The following is a 25,203-nucleotide window of genomic DNA, read 5'->3' as shown; positions in this document are numbered from 1 at the left end:
CACGGGCGTGACGTGGCTGCGCCATAGCATGCCACGTGTTTGGCCCGACCCGGCCCACACCGGCCTGACCCGAGCCCACCAAGGCCCATTTGAGACCCGGCACGTATTGACCGTTGACCTAGCCCCACATGTCAGCAACACAGACACGCTAGACCCACAAGTTAGATGATGACGTCATGATGACATCACGAGGGACCCACATGTCTACGACCCAAGAGCCCCTAGACCCACCTATCAGCTCGGAACCGAGACGATGACGTCATGCTGACGTCATGCTAACGTTAGCATGCCACATTGACCAGTGACACCGTGACACGTGTCAGCCTAGGATTAATTCAGCCTTTATTCAATTTTAGAAAGGATTTAAACTTCATGAATTCATAACTAATTCATACGACCTTAGAAAAATACGAGACTAGGACCAAAATTCATCTAAAATCAAGCTCTACGCAATGAACCCATGTTTGAGTGCATTTGACTCTTTTGAATTTTCATTGCTTCTTGTGCTACTCTATAGACATCGCTAACGCGACTATAATGAAAACGTTGCAGACTCAGAGGAGAACCTGATAGACGAGGACCATGAGTACCGTGAGGAGAACAGAGACGACTACACTGAAGGTGCCACATCCCACCCAATCTCATAGCACCTATTACGCATGGCTAATATAGAACTGATATCGCTTTACTTTACTGCTACAGTCATATTATGATAGGACTTGCATGGTAGTATGCTTGCTTGAAAGCCTTGACCTTGACGCAACCTTTCCCCTGCATACCCTGCTATTAGGCTAGACACACGCTTACTGCTATATATTTCATTACTTATACTTCTACTACGCTTATACTACGTGCGTGGTAACTGGTGTTACCTAGACTATGGGGAGAGTGCTGTGTGTGTGACTTGGGTGTGTGGAGGGTGAGGGTTGTGTCGACCAAGTTGGAGTATACGACGAGCTTGGGGCGAGTCTTGCTATGGGATGCTACTTGGGCGCCCCTGGAAATGGATACCTATGGTGGGTAAATGGTATATGAGGTGGACCTGGGTGTGAACCTGTGACGGGTGGAGCCTGGGATAGAGGTGCTGTGGTGGCACGGTAAATGGAAACCCTGATGGAGACATTCTAGATTGGTCACCCCTAAGGACTTTACTAGTACTCAGATTCACCGGGAAGCCTTACGTACCACTCGCCCTATATGGTGCGGGACGACTGGACTACTTGGTAGGATATTGCCACTACTACTAGGTTGATAGCAGACAGTGTAAGGAGGTACGGGGCGTGGGAGGATTTCCCCCACACCCTTCCGAGACTTCATGGAGGTCTTGTGGACCCGGCTCATGACTCATAGTTTTAGCCACCCCAGACATGACTTGGGGTGAACCAGGGCTGAATGGTAGAGTGGCATTATCCTAGGCTAGCAGCGGCTGGATCAGCCTAGTTGACGACGGCAGCGAGGAAGGCGGATCTTGTGGTTAGTAAAACCTCTGCAGAGTGTATGGTTGATCGATTGATACATGTGCTGACTTGTCGGCTATGGACCTTTTCTGGGTTTCGCTTAAACTAGATGTGAGACGAGTCATTCTCTTCTTCCCTCGTGAGAGAGTGTCGGTCATAGCCAGGGGCTACGGGCCTTGAGACAGTGCCGAGAGGGAGTTGGCCTGTCGATTGAGCGATGGTATGGTATGGTGATGGTATGGAGAAGGTGGTATGTCGATCCTAGGATCGAAACCTAGCTCGGAAAAGGGATTGGAGTGGAATGTGTGGGAATGGTGCTAAAACTTAACAAAATATTATTGTTTACTAATATGCTAATGCATAGGAAACCCTAGCCTTATAGGTTCACTTTGCTTATACCCAACTTGCATCCAATTTCCATAAAGCAATGCTCATAGGGTTGGGAGTGGCCAGTACAAATCGTACTGATAAATTTTGGCACACAGGTTCTGCTGAGGAGTTTAGCTCCGAGGAGTTTGACGGATGAGGGGTTCGTGCCTACGCTCGAGTTTGGCGATCTTATCTTCAAGCTGTTCTGAATGAATGTTACTTTTGATTCTACCAGTGCGGCGATGTAATAAATTATGTAATTCCGCACTATTTGTACTCTGATAATTTCGTTGTATGGATGTGATATTCGACTGGAATTTGGGTAATATGATCTATAACGATCTTATTACACTTCGACGCTATGGATTTCCCTTCATGGAAATTGGGGTTGTTTCAGCCGAGGAGGCCAAGGAGACCGAGTAGGCACCCCAGCCACAGCTACATCGCTCTGGTCATACCCGTGTTCCAGTCTCACCGAGGCCGCCGACATAGCAGAGGGGATCACGTCCACCGCCTAGACCACAGGGTCCGCCTCTAGTGACCCACCTTGACTTGAGGGCCGCCACGGCCAAATAGGTTCAGCAGCTTTGCTTCGTGGAGTTTGATGTGTGGTTTCCACCTAGGAGGGATGAGAGAATAGCAGAGGGTTTCTACACGCCACTATAGGAGGATTTCTATAATGGCTATCTGAATAGTGGAGCAGTCTTCAGATCTCAGAGGGTCTGCAGCATAGAGGCTATAGTCATAGCAGCTGGAGAGCACATTTGCCCCTACCTTGCATATCTGCCGGGCTGATAGATCTGATTGGCCGGACAGGATTGTATGGACCATCTTGGGTTCAGCAGTTCTATGCCTCGCTCTACATTGACCCGCATCATAACTTTATACACTTTGCATTCAGAGGCAGAGACTATAGGATGATGAGTCAGAGGGCCAGGGAGATACTAAGGTTTACAGTAGCAGCCTCTCAGGTTACATGAGGTATGTTATGGACAACAAGAGTCTCCCAGGCGCCCTCATGGTGGTATGGTGCCCCTTATAGATCTTATGCACCATTGCTTCAAGGAGCCCTTTAGTGAGGGGTCGAGGAGGAACCCTAGTGATCTTACTCCTATAGCTAGAGTGCTAGAGGCTATCATAAGGAGGACACTACTTCCCAAGATGGGATATAGAGAGTGTTTGACTCGCCTCTAGCTTTGGCTCCTCAATGCCCTAATGCAGCAGACAGTGTTTGATATTTGGGACCTCCTTCTATCAGAGGTGGAGGATACTATAGCTGAGGGCTTCAAGGGTCACAGGCAGCTTCCATATGCACATTGGATCGCATTCCTTATTCTCAAGGCTATGCAAGTTAGGACACCAGAGATGGTTGCAGAGTACAGAGGTGCCACCATAGAGTTTCCAGCTTATAACATGGCATAGAGGATCAGGCATAGCACACCACAGGCACCCACTCAGCCTCGCCGTCATCCAGATGTACCAGAGTCCATAGCTCAGCAGGACGAGATTATCAGAGGCATAGCCACTACTGAGGAGGAGCAGCTTGAGGCTTAGGAGGAGAGGAGCGAGTCTAGTGATAGTTCGGATGATGACTATCTACCTATTCCTCAGATGCCTCCACACAGAGATGATGCAGAGACCGGCAGTTCCGGCTCCACTCCACCTACACCATAGACAGACCCCGCTTTGATTGCTATCCTTGAGCGAATGCAGCAGGATCAGGCTAGACAGGCTTAGGAGACCGCTGCCAACTTTGCATAGTTTTAGGCTCATCAAGACGAGTTCCAACGCTAGTAGCAGGTCCTCTAGTAGCAGCACCAGTAGATGCATCAGCAGCAGTTACTCATGCAGCAGCAGCTTTTGGGATTCATGCAGCATGTTGTGACAGCCATTGGGGCCCCACAGCCACAGCCCTCGCCCTAGATTGGTTAGCCTTCTACCACTATGACAACTCCAGCAGTACAACCCAGTGGGCTTCAGAGTCAGGGACTGCCTCCAGCTTTGTTTGCTTCTCCCATAGTATAGGTGTCCTAGTGGTTATACTCACCACTGTTAGCCCCGCAGTTCACACCACTTCAGACGGGCTTCACACCGGATCAGTCACCCTCACTATTTGTGCCTGACACGTCAGTCTCCAGGAGTCTTAGAGCATCTTTTAGTGAGTTGATAGGGATGCCTACATCGCCACATATGTATGCCCCAGGTCCTTCTACAGCAGCTCCTGTCGCCGTGACTACTCAGAGGCTCCCTTCTTCTGTCACATCTTTAGATCCTACGATAGACATACCAGCAGCATCACAGGCAGCACCTGTTCTAGCTCAGACCCAGACCTCTTCAGCGATGCTTCCAACCATAGAGGGTCAGTCAGTATAGAGCTTAGGGTCAGATGATGATGGCACCTAGTTCTAGCTTGCCCCTCGTACCTCAGCGCCCGGCTCGTCCGCTGCAGCCCCACCGACCGACCCTTAGGTTTTGGTGTTTGACACCAAAGGGGGAGAGGGTTTGAGTATGTAGACTTAGGGGAGCGACTTTTAGGGGGAGCTTAGTTTGCTATTAGTCTATTATATACATTTGGAGTTTTATTTGTGTGATACACTATTACTATTATGCATTCGTGTGTTTATTTTCATGCATACTATTATATCTATGTGATAGTGATATCTATGTGATTGTGATATATGACATGTATGCTCTCTACTTTGAATTCCTTTATATGTCATATCACCTGTGTTATGCTCATTTGCCTTGCTTCCGCATTCATACTCAAATGCAAATGAGCTTCATTACTTGTACTCATGCTTATTTCGTATTTTTGAGTACATCGTGTTGGCTTGGGTCATATAAGCTTGCCTAACTATTTTGTTCTTATTGACAAAAGCTTATATGAACCAAGCATGTCAAAAACCTCACTCTAACACATACTCGAGGTGGTATTGTCATCAATCACCAAAAAGGGGGAGATTGAAAGCATCTAGGCCCCTAGTTGGGTTTCGGTGATTAATGACAATACAAGATTACTATGACTAACGTGTATTTTGCAGAGGCAATTAAGTTAGGTCATGGTAATGGAGATCAATTGGGCAATCATGGTGGTCATGCCCTTACAATGGAAATTGTTTTGGTTTTCAAAGGATGGACGACAAGGTTAAGGATGACTAGTTCTGAGTGTCGATTGGAGTTGGAGAGACACTTAGAGTAGCTTAGGACTTTGTTTTTCCTTTGGCCATACTATTAAGGGGGGTATGGATGGGTAGCTTGACCTAGATGAGTCTAGTGAGTTAGGTGTGGTGCACACTTGTTAAAACTAGCACAAGGTAGCTCCACAATAGCCCTAAGATCCAATGGAGCAAACTTCATTCACGTATGATCGAAAGTTGGAAGTGAATGGAGGGTCAAATACTGACCGAACACTGGCTCTGGTGTGACCGGACGCTGGCCGCAGGGTCCGGTCAGTTCATTTGACTGAGGAGATTGCATTTGGTGTGACCGGACGCTGAGAGGTTAAGTGATCGGACGTTGAATGCCTGTGTCCGGTCAACTCCAATAAGGTTCCAGGAGAGTGAATCTACAACCAGATGCGTCCAGTCAATACTGACCGGACCCTAAGGATCCAGCGTCCGGTCGAGTACAGTAAGGTTCTAGTGAGGGTTAAATGTGACCGGATGCGTTCGGTTAGTGGTGATCAGACCCTGCCTGCGTCCGGTCAACACTTAAACACTGTTGTGCGGGTTGAACTGACCGGAGCATCCGGTCACCCCGTAGAGGCACATAACGGTTCATTTTTTAGGCCGCCTTATAAATAGAAGCTCCACTCATGTGTGGAGTCACTTTTGCTCTTTCCAACAGCTGAGAAACATGTTTATGAGTACCAAGAAGAGCAAGGTCCTAGTGAGGTGATTGAGATTTGAGAATCCAAGAGAGTAGCCTCATTAGTGAATCAAGAGTAGCAAAGTGTGCATCCACTGTTCTCATTAGGCTTTGCGTGGTCAAGTGAGAGTTCATGCTTGTTACTCTTGGTGATCGCTGTCACAGAACAGACCAATTTATAAGAGCACAAGTACAAAAACAATCGCCGAAACGATCAAATTCTCGAACTTGAGCCCATATAAATCCGGTAGTCAACTGAAATCTCGAAGGATTTCAAACCAACTTGCATACAACCAAGATCACAGTAATTCAACATAACATATCATACGTTACAACATTTCGCAGACGTTCGCAAATAGATTACATCATACATAGTCATCGTTATTACAAAACAAGTCTTGTAAAACATGCGGAAGCAAATAGTTTGACTTACACACCTGAGTTCAAATACAAATACTGGTTCACTAATCACAATCTCGCAAAAGCATTCAGATAAGAGAAATGGAGATCATACCCATGATCTAGTCTTCATCACCCGCCGGGTGGAGATAATACTTACAGAATCCCTGATATAGAAGGTCATCTGCAACAAGAGGGAATAAACCTTAAGTACGAGAATGTACTTAGCTAGACTTACCCGTCGAAAACCAAAACAAACGACCCCAAGGATTATGCATAGCTTAATTTAGTGGATCTGGCTGACACTTTCTTTTTGTAGAAAAGCATAAGTAATAATGATCAACTCTTGACCTGAACTAGTAGTGACTTTTAGCCATTAACCTATCATCTATATTAGCACCTATACTAAGCAATCATTTTATTAGGGTGCAAACATTAATAACCATATCAGGTATACATTGTGGCAACCTTATCATCATCATTCATTTAACCATATTGTTAAATTAATTGAATCTACGTTGCCGCTGCTCAGTCAAGTTCTCACTATCCGGGAGAGACGGCGATTCGAATCGATTCCTATCCAGCTGGAGAGGTATTCCTAACACAAACCTTGCTTCCCCCGTCAGGGTCACAAACAAGTCACCGTTGGTACAATTCAGAAGTCGCGAGTCTAAACAGTGCCGCAAAATCAGAGAACCACTCTGCCATGAGTGCTCGGTGACTTAACCCGCCCTTGGGCTTATGCCAATGGTTCCCTGCACATCCTTACTTCCATCCAGATTGCAGACCCCTGCTCACGTCCCCAGCCTGAACCGAGCTACTAGGCTTCGCGGTCGGAATGACTTATCCGGCCAGCTAAGTGTTAGGCTGCGTTCAACATGACATAAGGACATACAACGTATCAGTCCTTAAATGACTTAGACAGAGTCACTATGTCCAAACCTACACAAGACTCCACCTGGTCTTAATTCATTATTAACATGGTTCTTTTCCACAATAGCAAATATAGCCAACCGTGATCCACTTTATCCTAAAGCTCACAGGTGACAGGAAATCACCTGACTTCTACCGCACTAAGCATGGCTAAGCATTTAACCCATTCCTGAACTTAAATAGGATTCCAGTGCGATATCTGGACAAGGAGGGATATATAATGCAGCAATTGATTCCAACCAATTCCTATACTTAATGCATCATCAACGAATAAAAGATACTCAATGTATTTGTAAAAACATGGGAGGCTTAATATGCTTCGGGGCTTGCCTTTTAGGAAAGAGGAAGGCTGGTGGTCAGGGCACTCGGGCAACTCCTCCGCAGCGGCTGCTTCGTCGGCTTCCTGCACCTCAGGCTCCTCCTCCTGGTTGGCTCCCTCGAACTCCAGCAACGTCACTCCCTTTAGCACACCTATTGCATGAATGCGCAAGATAAATATCATGGATGCACATGAACGAATGTCAGGGATGCTCGGGGAATGCACATGTTCGTTGTAGTCTGCATATTCCAACTTAAGCCCTATTCAAATCACTTTACTTACCAAGTTTATACAACCTAATGTATAATTGCTCATCTTCAGTTAATGACCTAGCATCTGCACCTAAGCATATTCTCAAGTTAGGCTAACCCCTAAACAATCAACGAGAACATTGCAACAAGCATACACTCAAGCATTTGTATTTCAGCAAAATGAAGACTATGTAGTGGTACAGTAAATTAGCTATAACTGGAGATTTATAAATCCAAATGACATGCAACAAGATAATTTGGAAAGCTTATGAAATTGTCCACCATTCATTTTCAGACCTCAAAGTATGATTCAAACCATTACCAGGTCAAATTCTTTAATCAATAGAACTCTGTCCTCATAAGACAGAGAGTAAGCGGAACTGGAACCCAACTTTAAACAGTTGTAGTTCTTAAACTACTAGGCCAAATGCCCTCAAATTTTGATAGGAGCTATATACATAAATTATCTACAACTTTTGTATTCATCATATTCTCAGCAAATCAAAATATCATAGGGAACTTTCTAAAGTCCCTAGATCTGTCCAGAGGAACATAATGCAAACAAAATAATTATTAACTTATGATGTAAACAAATAATTGGACAAAACTAACTCTACTCACTTATTACACATATCACAAGAACACCAGAAAGTAGGGTATTCATCACCAAAACATTTCTTTGAATACCTTTCTTAATTTATTTAATTAATTAGAGGAAATGGTAAACATATATGAAAACTACACCATTAAATCTACAAAAATTACGGTAGATACTACATGCTCTAAGTAGACTACCATAAAAATTTCACACCATTTGAGTAAGTATAACAGCCTACACAAAAATGATAAGGCATAATGGCTTAAAATGACATAATTAGGAAACCTTAGTGAAAAGTGTCAAGCAATAGATTTCATATTTTTCCTAGCATCCTTAAGGTACTAGGATACTACCCACAAAGTTTCATGGTCATAGGATTCCTAGATAATTTACAAAAATTCACCCAAGTATCAATCAATGATAAAAGGAAAATCTATAACTCAAAAACCATACATGCAATGACTCTCAAATTTTAACCAGAGATTCTACTAAGCAAGAATAGCTTACCCACAAAATTTCATAATTTTTGGATCACAGAAACTCAAGATATGATTTAAACAAGTTTGCATGCATTCAAAAACACATTTCAAGTTCCTAATTAATTCATCCAAAATTTCTACATCATGTGCTCAAGCCATATTTTTCTTAAATACTAGACCTCACTGTGAGTCTAACAAAATTTGAATCACACCATTTGGATCTACACATTTGGAGTTACAAAATTTACAAAACAGCATTCAAAACTAGAAATTTGAACTATCCTTTGGAACAAGCAGTCACTGACGCGTGGGCCCCGGGTGTCAGCCGACCCCACTCGTCAGTGATACAAAACAGAGGAGGCGGTGTTCAATGGCGCGGCGGTGGTCTTGCTCACCGACGGTGAGGACTCCGGCGACACCAAGGCCACCTACGTGCTCTACGTGATGAGAGGAACTGATTGGTGCAAGTGGCAAGACCTAAGACCTAGCGGAGGGGGCTCGTCGCCGGTGATGGCGGCACGGCAGAGCTCCGGCATGAGCTGTCGGCGACGGCAAGCCATGGCTACCTCAACCGAGCTCGGTATGAGCTTCAGGAGGTCACCACGATACTACCCAAGCAAATAGAAGAGTACGGAAAGGTTCCTAGCTACCCCGTCCACGGTGGCCTCAACTCCGATGAAGACACGCACATGGCGGCGATGGCGGGAATGGTTAATGCGCCATTACCAAAGCTCAATTGGCTCAGCTAAGAGGTGGAGGAGGTAGAGGAGAACACAGTGGAGCTGTGGTGAAGATGTAGTTCGCGTTTTTGCGACGGCGAGCAAGCACGAGCTCGTCGGAGTTGCTGCGGCTATTGCTGCGGAGCTACGGGCGAGCAGAGGAAGCGAAGGAAGTGGAAATTGGACTAGCGAGCTGGTTGGCAGGCGCGTGGGGGTGGTTCACGTCATGGTCGGCCATGCCAGGACACCCACGGCGTGTGGCTGTGCGTTCAGGCGATCGGCGACGGGTGGTGCCACGCGTTGGTCGTTTTCTAAAAACGGTCAGCACTGTAGCTCGCCTAAAACCCGATTTAGTTTCCAAATGAACCGACTGACAGCGTTACTTGATGGTGTTTGATCTCTCAATTCGTGGCGAATCAGTGGGAGCAATGTACATGAAAGTTGTAGAGTTAAGATAGGGCTCCAACAATGCTTGAGAAATCATAAGCTAATTCTCCCTGGATCAAGAGAGCTCAATCAAACTGAAATTGCATTTTGGACTTAGAAAAAATTTCAAGTTTTGAATCAGCCTTCAATACTGACTTGTGGGTCCTTTTTGAACATGTTGTGCACATTTTCATGACTTGGCTCCTAAACAAAGTTTGTTCCTTATAAAATTTGCTGCAACTTTGCTTTAGGTTGCTCAGACATGCAAATATCCTAAGCTACACTTTTTAAATAGTCCAACAAAACGGTTTAGGGGTCAAAACAAGTCAAACCACTTTTTGAAATCCTATTTAGGCAACATGATCAATATGAACAATGTTCCAAATGGCATTCTAGGTGTCACTAAGTTGTTTAAGAGAATTATTAGCCACACCACACCTTGGTCACACAAGAATCAAGCATTGTATGTACTGAAACAATGAAAAACACATGAAATGTTACAAATGTTTCATAGTCATGTTTCACACGTTTCATGATCTTGTTGCATAGTATTAACTAACCATATTTCCCTAAAGTGAGTTGCACATGTTGCACTTAAGTGTTGCACACTTTTCATTTCATACAAGAAACAACACACATGAAATATGCAACATGTTGCCATGTTTCAAAATCATGTTTCATGTGATATAAGCTTATGAATGAATGAATGATGCTCATGTTCATGAAATGCAAGTGTAAATGTGGAAGCCAAACACCTGGGGTGTTACAATCGCCATCACCTAGATGGCTTGGTGGTGATTGGGAGCTTGGTGATCACCCGACGAAGCTTGTGGGTGACCCAACTCAAGTTGTGAGCGGTTGTGGATGATTCACCGCGATGGAGTGTCGAAGAATCAACCCGTAGAGAGCACTTGATCCTTGCGCGGATCAAGGGGGAGCTACACCCTTGCGTGGGTGCTCCAACGAGGACTAGTGGGGAGTGGCGACTCTCCGATACCTCGGCAAAACATCGCCGTGTTCCTCTCTCTCTATTTACTTTGAGCATTTACCTTGAGCAATTCAATACTTGTTTTTACATTCATAGAATTGCTATGCTAGAGTAAGTTTAGAACATAGATTGCAAGTCCTTTGTGCGTTAGATTATTAGAAACACCTTTCTAGGCACAAGGGGTTAATTGGGCTAACTGTAGGATTTAATTATTGCAAAAAAATTTAGAATTAGCCCAATTCACCCCCTCTTGGGCATCTTGATCATTTCAAATAGCCTATTAAAAATTTCTACAACAACACTTAACAAACCAGTTAAACAATTATGAAGCGAAGCAAGTGTTGCGTTAGCCTACTAAAAATGCAAGCCACCTACCACAATTCTAGTTTATATAGTTTCTATCCACACAATAGCTATGACACTAAAGAGCTTGACAACTAGTTTACGGTAATGTAAAGAGAGTGAGCAATTTGTTTATACCGCCGTGTCGAAGAAGGAGCCAATCAATCACAAGAATTAATACCAATGAAGATCAATCACTTCGGAATCAAAAGATGAACATAATGATTTTTACCGAGGTTCACTTGCTTACCGGCAAGCTACTCCTCGTTGTGGTGATTCACTCACTTGGAGGTTCACGAGCTAATTGGCATCACATGCCAAACCCTCAATAGGGTGCCGCACAACCAACACAAGATAAGGATCACACAAGCCACGAGCAATCCACTAGAGTACCTTTTGGCTCTCCACCGGGGAAAGGTCAAGAACCCCTCACAATCACCATGATCGGAGCCGGAGACAATCACCAACCTTCGCTCAACGATCCTCGCTACTCCAAGCCGTCTAGGTGGTGGCAATCACCAAGAGTAACAAGCGAATCCCGCAGCGAAACACAAACACCAAATGCCTCTAGATGCAAACACTCAAGCAATGCACTTGGATTCTCTCCCAATCTCACAAAGATGATGAATCAGTGATGGAGATGAGTGAGGGCTTTGACTAAGCTCACAAGAGAGCGAGCTTGAGCCGGCCATGGGGCTTAAATAGAAGCCCCCACGAAATAGAGCCATTATACCCCTTTACTGGGCACAACACGGGGTGATCGGACGCTCTAGTCATATTGACCGGACACTGGACCTCAGTGTCTGGTCACGCGATGTGTGCCACGTGTCCCCTCTCTTCAAATATTGATCGCTCGATCTCAACGGTCAAGTGACGACCGGACGTAGCATCTCAAAGTGACCGGACACTGAACCCCAGCGTCCGGTCGTTTCTAGTAAGCATCCAGAAACGATTTTTCACGATCGGACGCGTCCGGTCATGCTCAACCAGACACACCCAGCGTCCGATCACTCAGCGACTCCTCTGTCCACTACCATGTCAGTAGGACCGGACGCACCCTGTCAGCGTCCGGTCACTAAGTGACCTAGCGTCCAGTCAGAGACCGACGCTGTGCGCCCTCTGCTGCCACTAATCGGACGTGCCGGTCCAACCGAGACCAGCGTCCGGTCACTTACAATGACCTCCGTCTTTTCTGTCTAGGGCGCCGGTGGCACCGTCGGACTGTCCGTCGGTGAAGTTCCTAACCCATGTTCAAATGTGCCAACCACCAAGTGTATCACCTTGTGCATATGTGTTAGCATATTTTCACAATCATTTTCAAGGGTGTTAGCACTCCACTAGATCCTAAATGCATACGTAATGAGTTAGAGCATCTAGTGGCACTTTGATAACCGCATTCCGATACGAGTTTCACCCCTCTTAATAGTACAGCTATCGAACCTAAATGTGATCACACTCTCTAAGTGTCTTGATCACCAAAACAAAATAGCTTCTACTATTTATACCTTTGCCTTGAGCCTTTTGTTTTTCTCTTTCTTCTTTTCAAGTCCAAGCACTTGATCATCACCATGGCACCGCCATCATCATGTCATGATCTTCATTTGCTTCACCACTTGGAATGTGCTACCTATCTCATGATCACTTGATAGACTAGGTTAGCACTTAGTGTTTCATCAATTTACCAAAACCAAACTAGAGCTTTCAACTGATAGACTGACAGCTCCTCCGCTTCTTCCACCCGTGCTCATCCAGTAGGTCCAAATCGCCTTCTAGCATGGTTCATATACCAATTCGTCTAGCATGCCCGAGTCATCGTCGTCGCTAGGTCCAGCCACACCGCCGACACGACGAGCGCTAGGACTACGAGCAGCAGAAGCGCCCCAACCCGTCGTGCCCACCTCATGCTCAAAATGCGTGGCACCGCAACCTCTCTTCCCTCCCTAGATATCTCCTTTCCACTCCACCAAGATCTGGATCCAGCAGAGCCAGCCCGCACGAAGCATCACTGCCACAACGGAATCGAAGGGATCACAACAAGGTGGACGGGAGGCGTGCGCCGCGATGCCCTAAGCAGCGTGGAGGCTGACGGGTCAGGGCAGGGTCAGGGCTCCTGCTGGTTGGAGCGGCGGCGCGAGGGGAGGGAGAGAGGAGGCATCGGTGTGGGCGATGGCGATGACTGCCGCCCAAGATCGATGACTACTGCGATGCTGATTGGCTGCGAGGTTTCCTTTTGGGTGGCGAGGCACGAGGTTCCACTTTTGCGTGCTCCAGCGATGGCGGCGTTTGCGCAAGCTTTCCTTCTGCGTGCGCGTGCGATCGCGGGATGGAGTCGGTAGAAAGGCGACCCAAAAAAAAGTCGCACAAAAAAATTGTCTTAGTTTTGATCTTTTTAGTTGTAGGAGATTATTAGTATATGTGCCCGTACGTTATAGTGAAACGTACAAATAACTATCCAGTCACGAGAACAACTTAATTAATGCTTAGAGATTTATACCGCGATTGTATCTGTATTCTAATACATCTTGGAATGTTAAATTTTGTATGTCTCTGACATGTGCCGCTCTAACTCGTATGTGTAGCTGGTTGGTTCACGAAAACATTCCGTGTTCCAATTTATTATTTTGTATGTAATATGGGCTCGTCTCACACAGTCTAGCTTATCTGTTCCCAACAACCACAAACAAATCCGAGATAGCTTTTCTTCTAGCATACCAAATAGCACATTTGTCGTATTGACGATCAGGATGCAATCCCTGAAGCATGAGGACCTAATCCGGGTCACCGTGACCCTTTGGGCTATTTGGTATGCTAGACGGAAAGCTATTCATGAAGATATTTATCAAAGCCCGCTCTCGACTCATAATTTTGTCACTAGTTTTACGGCTGATCTCCAATTGGTGCAACCAAAAGTGAAGGATCAACCTGCTGTTCAGAGCAACAACACTAATTGGATTCCTCCCCTAGCGGGGCTAATGAAGATTAACGTTGATGCCGCCTTGGCTAAGAACTTAGGAATTGTCGTCGCTATAGCTGTTGCACGCGACTTTGTTGGACGCTTCTTGGGGGCCTCGGTGGTAGTGATGGAAGGAAGCTTGGAGCCAGAGACGGTGGGATATCATGTAAAAAGAAGGCCTGGCTCTCACTAGCGACTTGCTACTTCAGGGCTTCAGAGTGGCATGTGACAATGCTGGAGTTGTTGCAAGCATACGTGAAGGTAGTATGGGCTCTTATGGGCATATTGTCTAGAAAATTAGAGCTAGATCGAATGATTTAAGATTTGTCGAGTTCATCCATGAGGGGAGACGATCAAACGTGGATGCTCATAATCTTGCTAGGAGTTGTATCTATGCTAATTTAGGGAGACATGTTTGGTTTGTATCTCCACCTGATGGCGTCTGTACTTCTTATGAAGAATAATAAAGGTCTAATCTGCTAAAAAAACTATTTTCTATCTTTATTAATTACTAGTAAACGTGCCCGTGTGTTGCACCGGAACGTGCAAATAACTATGTGGTCATGAGAACAACTTAATTAAAGCTTAGAGATTTATACAACGATTGTATCTGAATTCTAATACATCTTGGAATGTTTAATTTTGTATGTGTCTGACCTGTGCTGCTCTAACTCGTATGTGTACTCATTTCAATTCGTTTTAGGATTGCCAATTCGTTTAGGATTGGACTTCCTATTTAATCACCCAGCTTTAGCTGGTCGGTTCATGAAAACATTCCGTGTTCCTTAATATAAGCCATATAGTTTTTAGCATTAATATTAACGCACGGCCTAGGGAAGGATGTGAGATCGAGTAAAAAAAGGAAAATCAGGTCATTTTCTCTCTCCCAATCAGATTGCTTCCTAAATCTAAGGGATTAGTTGAGGCATGTGTTATGTACGGTGGGAAGGTTTCCAAATTAATCGGCGTGGGAGCTGATACGTACCTATATTTTGGAATTTTTTTAAAAATCTATATGGCTTATATTAAGGACCGGATGGAGTAAGTAATTTGCGCTCGTCTCACACAGTCAAGCTTATCTGTTCCCAAGAACCACAGACAAATCGGAGATGGCTGCGCGGCCGGACCACTACAACTGTGGAAGGTGGTGGCGCTGCGGTGGCGTGCTTCCAAGGGTCTATTGCATCCTGTCCTCTGTTTTCACCCGCTTTCACCCGCACAACCAGTGATGCCACGTTTTCTATCTCTCATCTTTTCTCCTTCCTGTCATGCATCGAGTGGGACATGCGGCAGCTCCGAGCACCAGCGCGTGCAGCACCGACACCAAGAGGTGAACCGGCTCTGATGGCCCAACGCGTGAAGCCTAGAAAGAGGTCTAACTCCAATGGTCTGATGCACGGGAGGGCAACTCCAGCAAGGTGACTCCGGTGGCCGCGCGGGGTGGAGCGACCTCAGTTGCTGCCGCACCTGGACAGGTGAAGTGTCGTCGGAAGAGCATGCAGACCGGCTGCCGGTATGGTGAAGAAGAAGTAGATCGAGTCGCCGGTGCTGCATTTAGATGTGCGGCTCATCACGGGAGAGTCGCTGCACGGATTCCAAGCGAGAGAGCTTCACTGTGCCAGTTTCCTCGCGGTCGCGTGGCTCACCTCAGGTGAGGCCTCGCACACCTGTTGTCGCCGTGAGCTTAGCACAGTGGCGCGTACCCGGCCCCAATAGCGCAGCCATGACAGAGCTCGCCAGCAGCCGCGGGCAAGAAATCTCGGGCGCCGGAGCTCTGCACAAGAACCGGGCAAGTTCGAACGCAGACCGCCACGGACGCGGCCATCGGGCGAAGGCCTCTGCGGTGGCGACCTCTATCCCCGTCCCCGGCCGCCGTGGGTGAGCTCGGCATAGTGCCGTGAGCGGGCGTGCATGGACCAAGGCCAAGCCTCGGTCGCTGCATGTTAATATAATTTCTATGTATAATGTCTAAATAAATTAATATGTATAAAAACTATATGTGGTTTCTAGCAATGGGACTACCATGATGAAAGGGCTCTACATTTACCAATGAGCTCTTTTACAGTGGTCGGAAAAGTACCATCGGTAGTTTAGGTACTGCTTTTTTTGCTATTCTCTAAACAAATAATTGAAGAAGATTGGTTATGGATTATAAAATATAATTTTAATTATAGAAGGTATTTTCATAATTGAGCTTTTGTCCATTCTTAATCAGCTCGTTCGTACCACGTCGGATTTTTTTTTCTCCAGAAGAGCATCTCCAGGAGCTTGGTATAATGTACTTTGCTAAACTAATAAATCTACCACTTTAATAGAAAAAATAGCAACATTAAATTTTGGCATCCTCCAACAGTCTCCTTTAATAGCTTTCTAAACATTTTGTATTGAAAACCCTAAACCATTTGTAACTAACCAAACCTCTTTTAACAATTTATTTGTCTCTTATCGCTTTCTCATCTTGAATCCTTTAATTTCTTAATTTACCCATGCGTCCAATTTACTTTGATCGGATACATAGTTGATATTTGGTAACTTTTATTTTTAAAGAGTTTTTTGCCGAGTTCCTTTAGTTTCTTTTAACGCCGGAGTGGCAGCGGAAACAGAGTTTCCCTCAGTTACGAAAAACTTACGAATTGGAGATGATATTTAGTAACTTTTATTTTTAAAGAGTTTTTTGCAGAATGGTTGAGGACACCTTTTTTTTTTTCCTTTTTTGCTAAAATACTAAATTGGGAGTTATTTTAAAGAACTTTTGGAGATGCCCTTAGCACAGACGCCTTCTGCTCGAGGCCATCCGCCGCCGCCGCCGCCTTCCTTTCCAATATGCCATAACCGGCGCCCACTCCTTCTGCTAGGCCCTAAGCGCCGCCGTCCCCGCCACTTAATGGCACTTCTCCCTCTATCGTGCGAACTAGCTGCTAAAGAGATTGTGCCTAGGGAGATCGGGCCACCGGCACTAAAGAGCTCAGGCCGTAGAAGATCGAGGTGATGACGCCATTGTCGTTATTGAAGATCTCAGGGCTTGGAGATCGGGGTGCCTGTAAGGGGTACGACCCCAGATACCTACGGCAGACCACATGGGCTGCGCCTTTAGGGGTAGCCCAGCCTACAAGAAGAAGCCTTGCGAGGCACGACTCTGCTCGGCGCCGTCCGCAAGACATCAGGAAGATATCCTGAAGATACTACGAGATCTGTTAGGATATGTATGATCTCAAGATTCCTGTAATCAGTTATTACTTTCCGGTTATCTCTTAGATCTAACCGACTTGTAACCCTACCTCTCGGACTATATAAGGCAGGCAGGGACCCCCTCTAAAATCACGGCATATCATACGATAGCTAATATAAGCCAACAGACCACAGGAGTAAGGTATTACGTCATACTGACGGCCTGAACCTGTATAACTCGTGTGTCTCTGTTGCCTTCTTGTTCTTGATCTCACGCTCCTCTACCGATCAATCTACCTTCGTGGGATACCCCTCGGAGGACTGCCGAGCATATTCTATCGACAGTTGGCGCGCCAGGTAGGGGTTATGCGTGCTGTTTCCTTGTCGAACAAGATGGCTTTTTTTCGCAGGCTCTTCGTCTCTTCCACAGCCCGGCCAGATCTTCATGGTCAGATCCATCTCGTGGGTCATCAACGCTGACAGAGTCGGAGAGCTCCTCGAGCCGAAGCAGATCGGTTCTGCGCCAGCCACCCCTGCACCTGCAACTGTAGATCTGATCTTAGAGGCGATTCCGAGGTCTCTTTCAGCAACAACTCGCCGTCCGCTTCCTCGCTACTAGAGGAGGCCGATCAACAATGACGATCTGATCGAGTCTATCGATTAGGTCGGACTAAAGCTCGCTGGTGGTCTCTCCGTCGCCGAATCAGCACTGGACACTCTGGTTCAGCGCCGACCACCCTTCGATCCGGATCTATCGAAGGGTGCTCAGGAAACTGCAAGGGCTATGGCCCTACCTTTCGGATTCTCCAACACCGCCGCCGCTTACTAGCATGCCCTAAGGGGCAGACTCGCCGACCAGATCACCATCCAGCTCCTGCCGGTTGTCAACACGCTACACTTAGGCTGGAGCCCCAGGGCGCTCCTCCAGACTATCCCAGAAGAAACTCCAGGCTCTGAGTCTCAGGGCTCTACAGAGACTCTCGCTGAAACCTTCTCTGATCAATTTCTCCTCCCACCCTTCCAGGGTGGCACGATCTTCAACGTCAGCATCGACAGCCCTCCTCGGAACGGCAAAACCGAGGAAGAGCGTGCTACTCGGGAGAACCGAAACGTCAACCGCGCGCAGCGGTGAGAGAATGAGGCAGCCATCGCAAGGGCTGAGGCTGCTCGGAATAATCGGCTTGACTCTCAAGGAAGGTCGCTCCCGCTCTACCGCGCCCTCGATGAAGAATTTCTCCACGTTGACGGCCACGACGTCTTCAAGACTCCAAGCGCCAATTTGGCAGTAGCCGCCAACGAGCTCGCTCGTTTCCCTCAAACGCCCGAGCTCACCAAGATCGCCGCCATGCTTAAAGCGGCTCACTATCAGGTCAATGAGATCCACAAGGACCAGAGACCCTCGTGCTCTACGAGCACGATTCATCGATCAGCTGCACCGAGGTCCAATCGCCGCCGAAGTCAAAGCCGTTTCGCCGACCAGTCATTACCTCTCCAAGGGGTACCCGGGGGCATTGCACCGAACTCCATCGCCAACACGACCAAGAGGTCGAACAGGATGCTAGAGTACATCTTAGCAACCTCCGGGATGCGCAGCGGCGTATCGAGCACCGTCACTTTGGTCGCCATGAAGACGAAGTATGTCGCTGCTAGGATTACGAAAAGGAGTACGGCAACCCAGACTCAGCCCTCGAGCCTATCCCCGACCATAATGCCATAGATTACAGCGTCGACAATCCTGAGGGGCCTCCAGCTTTCACAAGGGCACTCCGAACGCTTTGATGGCCCCATGGTTTTAAGATCATCGGGGTCGAGCCCTACGAAGGAAGAATGAACCCAACTCAGTGGCTGCAGGCTTATGCCACTATCGTCCATGCAGCCAGAGGAGACACCAGCGTTATGGCAAATTATCTCCCCGTCATGCTCACACCACCCGCCATGAGCTGGTTCACCAGACTTGCGCTAGACTCCATTGGCTCGTGGGAAGAGTTGAAGAAAGTCTTCACCGACAACTATATGACCACGTGTACTCGACCAGGTATGAAGCATGATCTCAGCCGCATCAACTAGAAGCCATCCAAGCTCCTCCGCAGCTACATCCAGCATTTCTCCGAGATGAGGAATTATATCCCCAACATCATGGAAGCTGAAGTCATCACCGCCTTTATCTAAGGACTCCTCCATCGCGAACTTCGCTCCAAATTCAACCGTAAGCCGCCGACCGGTATCGGTGAGATGATAACTACTGCCAACCAGTACGCCGATGTAGAGGAAGCCGATGTGCGCTTCAACGAGGATGCGGGCACTCAACGACCACCTCACCGATACGACGATCGCCCCAACGACTGATGCCACAATGACCGCCGCCCCGACGACCGCAACTATCATCATGATAGCGGCCATGATCGAACAGGAGGACACAGGCCAGGCCAAAATCGCCGCCACCGGCCAGAACACATCTTCACCGCCGCTAGTCAACCTCGCGCCAAGCGTAACTATGACAAGCAGTACCAAAAGATACTCGACGGCCCATGCCCTCTTCACAAGAATGCCAAACACAAGATGAAGGACTGCATTGGTCTAGCCAGGGAGTTCCAGGACAAGAGGCTCGATGACGACGCCAACAATGGAATAGGAGGTCACCGACCACCTGGGAACAACAACAATGCCTTTTAGGACCACGATAAGGTGGTCACCACCATCTTTGGGGGCTTCGCCTCCACTGAGAGTCGAAGGGAACGGAAGCTTGCTGCTCGATGAGTGCTCGCCGTCGCTTCAGAAGAAACTACTGCTGACCCCAGCTATCGTCCATGGTCCGAGATCCCCATCACCTTCAGCAGGGCTGACTAGTGGGCAGACATACCATATATAGGGCATTTCCCCCTTGTCCTCGACACAACCGTCCAGAAGGTGCTATTTAGAAAAGTCCTTATCAATGGTGGCAGTGCTTTGAACCTACTCTTCGCCGGAGCCCTAAGGGAGTTGGGCCTCGCAATATCAGACCTCACACCCTCGGACTCCTCCTTCTAGGGTGTGGTACCTGGTAGGGCATCCAAGCCACTTGGAGAGATCACCCTACCAGTACAGTTTGGCACGGCAAGCAACTACCGCATCGAGCATATCAACTTCTACGTCGCCGACTTTGACACCGCCTACCACGCCATACTTGGCCGGCCAGCTCTAGCCAAATTCATGGCCGTACCACACTATGCATATCTGGTGTTGAAGATGCCTTCGCCTGTATGAGTCCTAGCTCTATAGGCCAACGTTTCCATCGCCTACGCCTACGAGACAGAGAGTCTCGCCCTCACCGAAGCCACCGACCTCTCCATCTAGATGGCTAGCGTGGTCGCCGAAGCCAGGACAGTACCTAATGATGACATGGAGATTCCAGAGCTTGAGCTTCCCCATGCCTTTGCCAAGTCCAAGGAAATCATAGAGGTCAGCCTCAGCCTCAATGACGCTTCCAAGACCGTGAAGATTAGGGCTCACCTTGACCCCAAATAGGAAAGCACGTTCGTCTCCTTCCTACATGCCAACGTCGATGTGTTTGCTTGGAAACCCATAGACATGTCGGGGGTACCATGGGAGAAGATCGAGCACTCCTTGAATGTCTCGCCGACCGCCAAACTGATCAAGCAGAAACTTTGCCGATTCGCGCCAGACAAGAAGGAGGCTATTAGGGTAGAAATAAAATGGCTCTTAGCTACCGGGTTTATAAAAGAAGTGTATCATCCAGATTGGTTAGCAAACCCTGTTCTCATTTGAAAAAAGAATAAAGAATGGAGAATGTGTGTTGATTATACTGATCTTAACAAACACTGCCCTAAAAACCCCTTCAGCGTACCTTGGATAGATGAGGTTGTAGACTCTACCGCTGGCTACGAACTACTCTCTTTCCTTGACTATTACTCCGGCTATCATCAGATCTCCCTCAAGGAAGAAGACCAGATAAAGACATCGTTCATTACACCTTTTGGAGCATACTGCTACAAAACTATGTCCTTCAGACTCAAGAACACTAGGGCTACCTATCAAAGGGCCATTCAGATGTGCCTCAACCAGCAAATCGGCCACAACATCGAAGCATACATTGATGACGTGGTTGTCAAAACCAAGATAGCCGACAAGCTTATTGCCGACCTCGAAGAAACCTTCGCCATTCTGAACAAGTACCAATGGAAGCTGAACCCTTCAAAGTGCATCTTTGGAGTTCCATCCGGCATACTGCTGGGCTACATCGTCAGTGCTCGAGGCATCGAGCCTAATCCTGACAAGGTCTCCGCCATCACCAATATGAAACGGCCAACATGTGTCAAGGATATACAAAAGCTTACAGGTTGCATGGCTGCTTCAAGCCGCTTCATATCACGCCTCGGTGAAAAAGGGTTACCCTTCTTTAAGCTCCTCAAGGCCTCCAAGCATTTTTCCTGGTCGGAGGAGGTAGACTCAGCTTTCGAGCATCTCAAGTTGTTCTTGACAAAGCCGCCGATCATGACAGCACTAAGGCTAGATGAGACTCTGCTCATATACATCACCGCCACTTCTCACGTCGTGAGTATAGCTATCGTCGTCGAACGTGATGAAGCCAGGCACGCTTACAAGGTGCAACGTCCGGTCTACTTTATCAGTGAAGTACTCAATGAGCCAAAAAACTCGTTATCATCAGGTACAAAAGCTATTATATGTAATTCTGATTACATCACGCAAGCTCCAGCATTACTTCAAATACTACAAGATCGCCGTGGTCACTAAGTCTCCCCTAGGGGACATTCTTCGCAACAAAGAAGCCAATGGCCACATCATTAAGTGGGCTATTGAGCTCGGCACCTATTCCATTGAATTCAGAAGCAGACCTACCATTAAGTCACAGGCGCTCGCTGATGTCATCGCTGAATGGACCAAGATCCAAGAGCCCATCTCCGCTGCTTGCCCCGAGCACTGGGTGATGTACTTTGATGGCGCCCTTAACATCAACGGTGCCGGTGCGGGCATTCTGTTCATTACACCGATCAAGGATAAGCTATATTATGTTCTTCGGATACACTTCCCAACCTCCAACAATGCTGTGGAATACGAAGCATGTCTCCATGGTCTTCGTATAGCCATCGCGCTCGGTGTCAAGCGCCTCATGGTGTATGGAGACTCCACGTTGGTTATCAACCAGCTCAACAAAGACTGGTCCTGTTCCAGTGAGAAGATGGGCGCATACTGTGTCGAAATTAGGAAGCTTGAAGGGAAGTTCTACGGTATCGAGTACCACCACATGGTATGAGATCAAAATCAACCAGCCGGCCAGCTCTCAAAAATAGGTTCGTCTCACGCCGCAGTTCCACCGGGGGTCTTCGTGCAAGATCTCCTAGTGCCATCCTTAAAGAAGAAAAGGAAGTTGAGGAGGTTCCCCCTACCGAGCAGTTGGTACTTGCGGTGCCTTCGCCGGTCGCTGATTGGAGGGAGCAATTCATCAAGTACCTCACCGACTCTGAAGTACCCGCCGACAAGACTGACACCGAATGCCTAATCCGCTAAAGTAAGCACTACGTGTTGGTAAACGGTAACTTGATGAGGAAGAGTGCCAAGGAAGGGGTACTACAGAAGTGCGTCCCTCAAGATGAAGGAGTGAAGCTGCTTCACGAAATTCATTCTGGTTCTTGTGGCAATCACGCGGCCTCGAGAAACCTGGTTGGCAAAGCTTTCTGAGCTGGCTTCTACTGGCCCATGGCCATCTCTGACGCAGAAGACCTCATCTGGCGCTATGAAGGATGTCAGTTCTTCGCCAAGCAAATACACATACCGGCACAGGAATTGCAGACCATCCTAGCTTCTTGGCCTTTCATATGCTAGGGACTGGACATGATTGGGCCCTTCAAGCCAGTGCTAGGAGGTTTCAGGTATGTATACATAGCCATTGATAAGTTCTCCAAGTGGATCGAGTACAAACCACTTGTTTTAGCCACTGCCAAGAAAGCAGTCGACCTCTTTGAAGATATCATACACAGGTTCGATCTCCCGAACAGCATTATCACCGACCTCAGAACCACGTTTACCGGCCATCATTTTTGGGACTTCTATGAAGATCGGTGCATCTCCATTAAATACGTTTCCGTTGCTCATCCTAGAGCTAATGGCCAGGTTGAGCGGGCTAATGGTATGATCCTTGACGCCCTCAGAAAGAGGCTATACTAGAAAGAAGAAAAGCATCCGGGCAGATGGCTCAAGGAGCTACCGGCTGTGGTTTGGGGACTGCGCACTCAAGCTAGTCGCAGTACCGGTGTGTCTCCATATTTTTTGGTCTATGGCTCAAAGGCCATACTACCAGCAGATGTTGCCTTCTGAGCACCCAGGGTGGAAAATTATGTTGAAGCGAAGGCCGTGGCTGTTTGGACAAAGGACATTGACCGAGCCGAGGAAGAACGCCTGATCACCTGCGTCCACATAGCCAAGTATCTAGAAGATCTGCGAAGGTACTATAACCGCAATGTAAAAGGTCATTCATTCACCATCGGTGATCTCGTTCTTCGTAGAAAATGAAAGACCGAAGGGCTACACAAGCTTTCTTCCCCTTGGGAAGGGCCCTACGTCGTCAAAGAGGTAACCTGACCAGGATCTTATCGCTTATGTGACCTAGATGGGATTAATGTTCCAAACTCATGGCACATCGAGCACCTTATACGTTTCTACCCTTGAAACGCTCCAGATATGTACTCTCCATTTTATGATGAATAAAGTTTTGGTCTCCATAATTTGTCTCCATTTTTTCCTTTAACTTTCGATCTCCATGTACGGTCGCTGAAGCATTACGATACCCCACAACGATCTCCAAAATCGCCGAACGATTCCTCCAAAATGCCGAACATGATTCCTCCAAAACGCCGAACATGATTCCTCCAAAACACTGAACACGATTTCTCGAAAACGCCGAACACGATTTCTCCAAAACGCTGACCACATTTTTTCCAAATCGCCAAACTTGATTTTTCCAAATCGTAGAGCACGTTTTCCATATAGCGAAAACATTCTTTGATCGGAGAGTAACATTTTTTCTTTGTTCTCTTCGGAGAAGACCTAGCCTTTGATCTCTCCCTACATGTGCTATGGGCTCTGCGCTCTGTGTTATGGGCGGTCGGGTACGGTCCTTTGGTCACATCTATTTTTTCTACATGTCTACGGGCTCTGTGCTCGATGTTTTGGATTATGGGCTGGCCAAGGCCATAGGGACCAACAGCAGACCTACTGGTCGGATGTTACTTGAACTACGCATAACCGCGTCCAGTTTGAAACTTCAAAGATTATTTCGCCAAATTATAAGCACACTGCATATATTGTATATACAAGCACCTAATGACAAATATTTGATAAGTATTTGTTTCTTGTGCTTTCGCGCTTTCTAACCATACTGTCAAGATATTACAGATGATGTCCACCGAGGAGATCATTATGCTTCGCCACTACCATCATTCTCTCCGAACAGGTATATATCGCCAGCCAACTTTTTTGCCGCGTCCTCCACCTTGTCTTCAAGCGCTGGGTCTCTGCTTCGCTCAGCCCTTCAGCGTACCTACCCCCTATCGCCTCCAGGTCAGTGTCTGGATAGTGGGATCGAACAATAGTAAGGGCGTGGGTAGCGGCAGTAACAATGGCATCACGGTTGAAGCTTTTAAAGCTTTCCCACGCCGTCTTGCATCTTTCGATGATAATATCCAGGCGAGGTGGCCTGCTGTTGGGATGAGGAGCTGTTTCCGGTTCAATGCAGTCGAGCATTAGTCTGATCCCAACAACTATGCCATCAAAATTGTTCCTCTAGGTACGGGCGTCTTGCTCCAACACATCGAATTGTTCCTTGACCCTCCGACGGTAATCTGCATGGATTTTGAAGTTACATTAGGGAAGACATTAACCTCAGCAGAAAACCCAATCATGGGGTACTCACCGTCCAGC

At 47.2% G+C, this 25,203-nt stretch overlaps 1 protein-coding gene across 1 annotated transcript; it reads left to right on the top strand.

Annotated features, from left to right (window-relative positions):
- Positions 1 to 22,213: 22,213 nt before the first annotated feature.
- On the top strand, positions 22,214 to 22,540 carry LOC136454651 (uncharacterized). Its single transcript, XM_066455008.1, has one exon. The coding sequence runs from the start codon at positions 22,214 to 22,216 to the stop codon at positions 22,538 to 22,540; it is 327 nt and encodes a 108-aa protein (XP_066311105.1).
- The last annotated feature ends 2,663 nt before the right edge of the window (positions 22,541 to 25,203 follow it).

This window comes from Miscanthus floridulus, chromosome 5, assembly GCF_019320115.1.
Source record: "Miscanthus floridulus cultivar M001 chromosome 5, ASM1932011v1, whole genome shotgun sequence".
NCBI lineage: Eukaryota > Viridiplantae > Streptophyta > Magnoliopsida > Poales > Poaceae > Miscanthus > Miscanthus floridulus.
The sequence above is the reverse complement of the archived record's forward strand: the minus strand, read 5'-3'. Positions and strand labels throughout refer to the sequence as shown.

Bases quoted from the DNA above. Each gene is read 5' to 3' on its own strand.
- LOC136454651 (XM_066455008.1), top strand. From the start codon at position 22,214: ATGTACTTTGATGGCGCCCTTAACATCAACGGTGCCGGTGCGGGCATT.